Genomic DNA, 8642 nt, shown 5'->3' with positions numbered 1-8642 from the left:
GGGGGAGGTGTTAAAGAACATCTTTTTAAAAAAATCTTGTGCTAATCATTGTGATGCATTAAATGGCATATATTCATTTCTCAAGTCTTGTCGATATAACGAAATAATAGTTGTTTTGCACCATGCGTTAACACCAAAGGTCTTTTTTGGGGCATGGTTGAGGGAAAGGAGAATGGTTGGTGGTGGGAGGGGAGGGGGGTGTCCTCATAAAGTTTCTTTCATGTCTCATGTGCGCAGTTCATAGACTTTATTCCTTCTTTTTGTAGTTTATTATTGTTCTTGTTTTTTCCTCTGTCTGGATGCAGGCGTGTGAGAACGGGCGTGGAGCAGTCCTGCTGTCAGTCGCCAGGGGAAAAGTCTCTGAGGGCATTGACTTTGGTGAGTGGGAAAAACCTGACATCCCCATTGCACCTCTTGTCTTTCATTCCCAAAGAAAGCAAAATATACAACAAAACTTATATGGAAAATGAATAACAGACAATTATATGTATAAATTTGTTTTATGAAGTTTTGTTGCAAATTTTGCTGTCTTGTTTCAATTTTTAAACATTTTGCTTTAAGAATTGAAATCAGATTACAAGTTGAGAAGTCAGTATTTTTAATTAGCTTTCCCACATTTTGTATAATTTTGTGGGAAAAAAACTTAAGGATTGTAACCTTCCATTAACACAGTTTAAATCAATTAGGAGGCGTGCTGCTTCGATTGTGCCTGCCCTGAGGCCATCCCCTATTTGAGTTTTTCTTCTTCTTCCTCATTCTCGATGACAGTAGCTAGACAGTCCGTCCGATGCCGCGCACAAACTGTGCAGTCCGCTTCAGATCTGAGAGACTGCCATAGAGCTTTCTCTCAAGGGGAGTCACATTCTGCCACGTCTGTGTTCGAAGGGTGACGTAGCGCTGGCAGTGCTGTAGAATATGGTGGACATCCTCTCCGTCGTGTCCACATTTACAGATCATGGACTCTCCCACTTTTAATTTAGTGTGCATTTGGTGTTTGAGTCTGTTGTGGCCACAACGGAGTCGAAAGATTGTGACCTGGTCAGCTCTATTTAGTATGTAGTATGGGTCACGTCTGTTATGTTGAGGGTGGGATCTTCCTATTTGAGTGTATACCACTCACCAGCAGAAAAACTTGATATAATAAAATTTTCCCTTGGGCAATTGAACTCTAGTGTTTTGTGTACAATGTTGAAGAGCGCTATTATCACACCACAAGACACCATTTTAAATTTAGTGAACATCAGCACTTTTAATTAATAAGATGATCAGTGCTCTTGCACAACTCCTGTTACTGAATGCAATTTTAATTCCTTTGACAGACCATCACTATGGGCGAGCAGTCATTATGTTCGGAGTTCCTTACGTGTACACACAGAGCAGGATACTCAAGGTGAGATGTGTGAGATATTACTGGACTGTAATTTTATATTAATCATTTATTGTTTGTCCTTGTGTACCCCTAAGTTGGGTTATTTAGTTAAATTTATTGTCCACTTTAATAAGAGAATAATTAATTGACTATTATTACATTGTATATGTAACAACTCTTGTTGTACATGTCTTTATTACTTTTTAAAGCCTTCAATTATGGTTTAGAATCATAGATGATGAAGCTTAAGGAGCACTGAGGCCTGTGGTTGACAACTATGTATATGTATATACTCAGAGAGAAAGAGAGAGAGAGAGAGAGAGAGAGTTTGTAAATATTTCTTATATTATTTTGTGCCATTATCAGCTTTTCCTCAGGACTCTGAATCAAGCATTGTGAACAATTAAATTTGCTGTTTCTCTCCTTTCTTCCTCCCCCCCCTCCTTCCCTTGATTTAAAGTGGAGAATGTACTCAACATTTGGTTGTTTTTGAATTTTTCTGTATTATCACAGGCCCGGCTGGAGTACCTGCGCGATCAGTACCAGATCCGAGAGAATGACTTCCTTACATTTGATGCCATGAGGCATGCAGCACAGTGTGTGGGCCGAGCCCTTAGGGGCAAGACGGACTACGGAGTCATGGTCTTTGCAGACAAGGTAGGTCTGTTATTCTGAAATGTGACTTATGCTATTGTTTTTCTCTCTATGAAAGGGCATCCAACACTTGGTACAATAATCATGCTGTTACAAAAATTATTTTTGCTGGCAGGGTAAAAGCTACTGTTTGATGAGTGGGTTGTTTGGTGGATACTCTGACGAACCTGATCCTTCTGCATCTTTTCTCTTCTACTATGTTTTAATCTTTTCCAAAGACTTGTGGTGGTACCTATGGTATTCATGTTGACTCACCATAAACCATAACATGGCTGAGTTTCCAATATTTTAACAATTTTCTATTTCAAATTTTCTTTTGTTTTTTGTGAATCTTAACTTTTTTTTCCTATTTCCTTTGCATATGTTACCTAGCTATACTTGTATCAAACAGGTAGAAAAACACTGAATATGTAAATACCTTAGCTAAAAATAGCTGTTGACGCTGTTGCAAATTCAGCAATGGGTAAATATTTAAGGAATGGAAGGAAATTTTTTACTGCTCTTGAATTTTACCAGGACTTCTCTATGTTGGTCAGGTTGGTAACTAAGTGTATCACAGTAGTTAGGCGGCTGAATTTTTAAGTCTTTTTCTTGATCTTCTTTGATTCCAAAATTATTTGCCGTCTTGCATGCGTAATTGAACGTTAAAAATTTTGAAAGACTGAGAGCAAGGGTTGGCTGCTGTGGTATTCCCACAGAGACAAAGTGGAAAATCTACATTGCTGTTGTCCTCCCAACCCTATTATATGATCCTGAGACCTGTACAGTGTACCAAAGTCACACAAGCACAAAATCTCACCTTCACCAGTACATACAACTCCTTCCTTTCATCAAACTTTTTTTCAAATTTATATTGAGTCTGAATTTTCAGTATGTTTTAATTCACAGAGATTTGCAAGGGCTGACAAACGAGGGAAGATTCCACGATGGATTCAAGAGCACTTGACGGACAATTTGTGCAACCTGTCAACTGATGAAGCGATTCAAATCTCCAAAAGATTTCTCAGACAGATGGCACAGCCTTTCAGTAGGGTATGTTGTGTCACTGGTGAAAAGGCGGCTTTTTTTAATATTAAGACTTTTTTTCATCTTCAGGAAACGTTGCTGATGAGTCAGAGTCGCATTTGTTATGGTCTTTCCCTTGAGAGAATAATTCAACATTGTTGGTCATCATAATTAGTGGCCGACAGTCGTTCAAAGTACAGTCGAAACAACGGAAACCTGTATAAAACGGAAACCTGTCTTAACGGAATCTCCCCGCTCCCCCCTTGATATATTCCTCTAATTACCTGTATAAAACGGAAACCTGTCCAACGCGGAAACGGAAAGAATCCGAGGGGTTCACCTGCCTAAGACGGAAAATGCTTTGCCCTCTCAGCCCTGATTTGAAACATATCTCGCAAGTTTGGTTCCGCCGACTCTAAACTTAACGCTATGGCCATGCTGCTGGGCGAGGAAGGGGAGTAGGGGTCCAATTTGGGGGTAGATGTTACCCCATCATGTGAGCCCTGAGCGATGCAGATGGTCAGAGTGGTGTGGGTGTGAAATCTCACGACTGCCCGTGAGAGTGCTCAAGTAGCGAGCCGCTGCTGAAACTTTTCTGGGTAGCCAGAAGCCAGAGGTGTGAAATTAGATTGACCAATGCCTGCCGCCCTGATCGTACGGCCAGCCGAGAAAAGAGTTCCTCGAATCATTGTTACAATGATGGCAGTAAGGGGTGGCACTGGTTGACTGTGCTTGTTACACCGATGGGTGGGGCTAAGGGTGGAAGCAAAGGAGATGTTCAAACGTTTTAATAGATCAAACAGTTGTCCTATGAAAGGCAAGCACTGGTGGTAATTGGATAAGTAAGACTGACACATGTCATTATCAGACAGGATAGCAATTGAGAGGTGTGAAGTTTTAACCACTGCTTGCCGATCAGACAAGCGATCCTTGATCCCACCGGCTAGGCCTTTGAACCCCCCCAACCTCCATCTCCCCCTAAATTCCCCTAAGACGGAATTTTTTTTTGGCTCCCTTGCGATTCCGTCTTACACAGGTTCGACTGTATCTTTTTAGCTTCTTGTTGCCTTTGCCCTCATCTTTCCTTGCTTTTGCTGCTTTTGGTCCAGTTGTTTCATGGTCAATCAACATGTTATTTATTCATGCAGCTGTCACAATTTGTTTATTTGTCTGCTGTAGTATTTTCAGATAAACGATTCAATGTAGTCTTAAGTAATTATGTAACAATGATGAGCTGTGATCACTGTTTGTGCATTTGCGGGGCAGTTAAACCCTAGAAGTTTCTTTCTCTTTTAACTATTGTTTCATCCTGTAAATATTGATGGAAATGGGTTTAATTTGGTGGTGTAGCGGTTAGGCTGCCGGGCTTGAAACTTGCATGTCATGGGTTTGAACCCCGACTGGGGTCTAACGTTTTGTCCTTAGGAATGATATTCTACATGAATTTTTCTCACTTCACTCACGTGGGAATGGGTCCCCAGCTATAGACAATGAAAAGTGTTGTCAGTTTGTTAGTATTTAAGTGCTTAATCGGCTGCTTGCTCTGAATGCTATGGAATTGCATTATTGTTAATTTGTTTCCCTATAATTGTCTCATTTCATTGATAAAGCCTTTGAATCATAAATGCTTGAAAATAATTTGCTCAGGTATTGTCTTTTCACTGTCTGTCTTTTATCTTTGTCCACAGAAAGATCAGCTGGGTTTGTCTCTGCTGACATTGGAGCAACTGCAGTCAGAGGAGATGCAGAAAAAGATTGAGACTAAAATGCAACATGTCTAACTGAACGCTGCAAATTGTGTTCAGTATGATATGAAATTCATCGTTCATTCATTTTTATGATTTTCTTTTATATCATGGTGATGATATAGACATTACATTTAATGTTACATGAAGATTGCCAGGCCCATTCTTTTATACTACTCCCCTTCCCCCACTTCCTTTTCCCTTCCCCAACCATTTCACATCTCTGTTTCTTTTTCAAGGTTGATGATGATTACTTTCATGAAACTTTGTTCCTTTTTTTCAACATTTGTTCTGGTGAAAATATGTGATTGTTTCTTGAGCTTTGTGACAAATGATGACTTTTTTAAAAGTTGCACTTTACACCCGTGAATTTGTCTATACATTTTCGTCTTAGATCGATTTTGTTTTTTTCTGTCTCTGTTTTCATTGTATTTAAATGCAATACGTGACCTTGACAGCGTAGGTCTGTTTAAGACTTTAGAGTCGAGGTATTGAGTACACCCTAGATGGCCTTCTGGTCTGGTAATTCTTCTGTTATGTGCATTTATTATTTGTCATCATGCAATCTATCAGGTTGTTTAGGTTGCTGAATCTCTTTTCACCTGTGTTCAAGCCTTTTTGTAGTTTTGTTCGCTTTTTTAGAATGTTGTAGGCTACTTTCAATTGAAATATATGTGAATGGTTCTTTTGTTTTGAAACATTGAATAAAAAGTCTGAAAATCAGTTACAATTTTTGTTGTAAATATTGTTTGAGTTGCTGTCAAGTTAGTTTCCTGTCTTAACTTTCATCACCTTTATGAAGGGATAACTAATGACATGGTCTGATTCCAAAATGTTACCATAACAGAATGCAAGCTCGATAACACTATAAAAACAAAACTGTACATGATACAAGTGTAAAAGTTTTCTAAGAAAATATGTGTATTGTTCTTTAGTGGGAGGATTGTTTCACGTCCTGTGCTCTGAGAAATGCGCGATAGAATCATGATTGCCATATATTAATAATACTAAAAATATGACAAGAAGGGCAGGGTCTGCAAAGGGAGCAATGACAATTTCACATTGGTGGCAAAGAGGTATTTGTTTTTGAATGTCTGAATAAAATGAAGGATGAGTAAAAACACTTACTCAAGTACCTGATGATATGAAATAATGTGCATTTAACTTAAGAAAAAATGCTCCCGCCGTAAGCGATCAGCAAATGGTTGTAAGAGAAGGGGAGGAAGGGTGATTGGTGCCCTTATTGCTATGACTAGTACTGATGCGATTCTATTTCTGAGGGCACTGCTGGTTTGTTTGAATACCTTAAATCTTACAGTGATATACCGATACTTTATTGATCCTCATTGGGATAATTGGATAACAGTGGCAAGTACAATTTGTACATAAAACAGTTGGTTACACCAACGTCACATAGCAAACAATGTAACATCAATACAGACAGTTTAAAAAGATGCCAGAGTTGGTCATCACTGTGAAGCACCCTGTATTGAAGCTAGCTGCACCAGTGAGTGATCACCCACTAAAAAGCCATGTGACTCGAACGGTATATTGTAGGTCTTCTTTTTTTTATGTTGCCTATTTCACGCCCTCACGGACACAGTTTGAATAATTTAAATTGCAGGCTTCCGACCCTGCCTGCCAGGTCCTACCCGGGCTGAGACGGATACAATATCCCGGCAGAATGACCGAAATACTTGATAAAAATTAATCCCCCAGAGGAATTGAAATTGGGTATCCTGCGTGCGACGACGAAATGCTTAATTAAGTGACTCATCATAGACAACGGTTTTGTTATGTCTGAAAAGAGAAGCGTGTCAACACAGGATGATCCTTTTGACTCTGACAGGGAAGAAAGCTAGGCAATGAACAGGAAATCAAAGACAAACAGGGCCAGGAAACAAGAAGATGCTGTTTCGCTCGTTCTGTTGAAACAGTTTTGCATCCTCATCAACGCAATGTATGTACATATGTACATGTACGAGGGCTGTCCCACGGAAAACCGGAATTTGGCTGTAATTTGAAAACTATTCAATATTTTCACATTCTGTAAACGCACACTTGTAAAACAATCATTTAGAAATTTCCCGATTGAGCACCATGAGCATCGCACAAACCAAACGAGCACAGCAGTTCTCAAAAGATGGCTACCCCCTTGGAAAATTGGTCAAGGGTAGAAGTGAGGTCTGTCATTCGGTTTCTGACCGCAAAAGGTCTCAAACCTCTAGAAATACACCCTGAAATAAAGTAAGTTTATGGGGAGAAAGTAATGGCAAAGTCACAGGTATATGAGTGATGTGGTAAGTTCAAAGCCGGGCACTCCGATATCAACGACAACGTTTACCCAGGATCTTGTTTTTCTGCCAAGACTGAGGACAACAAGAGTCGCGTTAACGAACTTATTCAAACAGACAGGCGCCTAAAAATTCGCGAAATTTGCGAGTCGCTAAACATTTCAAAGTCGACTGTCTATAGGATAGAGTTTGATGAGCTGCACTATTGAAAGGTCTCTGCTTGATGGGCTGGGGCCGAAAAAGACCAGCGGGGTCATTTTGCAGCTTGGCAACACAACACCACGCACCGCAAACGTCACGAAAGACTGGTTCCAAAGGTTCCACTCGGAAGTTCTACTACACCCCCCTCACAGTCCTGACTTGGCCCTGCCAGATTATCACCTTTTAGAACCAATGAAACGTCATATTTCTGGACAGCGATTCACCGACGACGAAGACCTCGTGGAAGCCGTGAACGATTGGTTGAAATCCCTTGACGAAAGATTCTTCAGGGAGGGTATCTTCTCCCAGATCCAGCGATGGGAAAAATGTGTCCAGCGGGATGGTGATTACATTGAGAAATAAAGCACATGTTGAGGTATGATGTGTTACAGTTTTATTATAATAGGACGAAGATTTTTTGCTTTTACGGACCTTTTCCGGTTTTCCGTGGGACAGCCCTTGTAGTTTATATAGAGCATTGTCTGCTTGGGCCTTGCCCATCAGGTTCAACCCAGGCTCTCTTTCTCTCTCTCTCTCTCTCTCTGTGTGTGTGTGTGTGTGTGTGTGTGTGTGTGAAAGGGGTGTGTGGAGAGGTTCCCGTCAAAAAGATGGAGCTACTTAATAAAAGATTTTCCCCATCCGAGAAATGAAGATACACAATAATGTGCTTCAAAAATGTTAGAAAAAAACAACGTTGCCTTGATTTAATAATATAATATAGGTGTTTTACACCCCTATCGACAAAAATCATTTAGACCGTTTAGGAGGCGGGCTTCGACCCTACCTGTGAGGTTCAACTTGGGCTGAGAGAGATTCATTGTTCCAGCAGAACGACCGAGATACGGTGCTTGATATAAAAAAAAAAAAGAAAAGAAATTTCCACACGGGAAACGAAATAATGTCTACTGCATGCGACAGCGAGACACTTAACCGCTACATCGCAGACGCTGGTCAATTCAGAGGTTACGCCAACGTCACATATTATACAATCAACCTCTTTGTATACAATACAACACCAACACAATTTAACAAATATATGCCAGAGTTAGTCGCTACTGTGCTGCACGTTTGTTTTAAGCTGAGGACACACCACAGTGACCACACACTAAAATGCCTTGCGTGTTTGTTTAGTTTGAAAGGGGAAGCGTGGCGGCACGATGGTGTTTCTTTTAACAAGACAGATAGATAAGCGATAGTTAAAAGAATCAAAGGACCAGGAAACAAGAACATGCTGTTCAGCTCGTTCTGTTGAAACTGTTTTTGCATTCTCATCAACGCAATTTGGAGCATTCGCTCCTTGGACCATACCCGTCCAGTTCAAAGCAGGCTGTACTGTGTGTGTGTGTGTGTGTGTGTGTGTGTGTGTGTGTGTGT

At 40.4% G+C, this 8642-nt stretch overlaps 1 protein-coding gene across 1 annotated transcript in view; it reads left to right on the top strand.

Moving 5' to 3' along the window:
* Window positions 1-5498, top strand: part of LOC101857501 (general transcription and DNA repair factor IIH helicase subunit XPD) — a 46389-nt gene extending 40891 nt beyond the window's left edge. The window contains exons 20-24 of the mRNA XM_013085559.2: window positions 306-378; window positions 1320-1390; window positions 1883-2026; window positions 2912-3055; window positions 4717-5498. Of these exons, the coding sequence (XP_012941013.1) occupies window positions 306-378; window positions 1320-1390; window positions 1883-2026; window positions 2912-3055; window positions 4717-4809 (525 nt within the window). The 3' untranslated portion in view covers window positions 4810-5498. The remainder of the gene's footprint in view (window positions 1-305; window positions 379-1319; window positions 1391-1882; window positions 2027-2911; window positions 3056-4716) is intronic.
* Window positions 5499-8642: the final 3144 nt, after the last annotated feature.

The sequence above is a fragment of the Aplysia californica genome, unplaced genomic scaffold (assembly GCF_000002075.1).
Source record: "Aplysia californica isolate F4 #8 unplaced genomic scaffold, AplCal3.0 scaffold00387, whole genome shotgun sequence".
Classification (NCBI taxonomy): domain Eukaryota; kingdom Metazoa; phylum Mollusca; class Gastropoda; order Aplysiida; family Aplysiidae; genus Aplysia; species Aplysia californica.
Note: the sequence above shows the minus strand (reverse complement) of the source record. Positions and strands in the feature narration are given on the sequence as shown.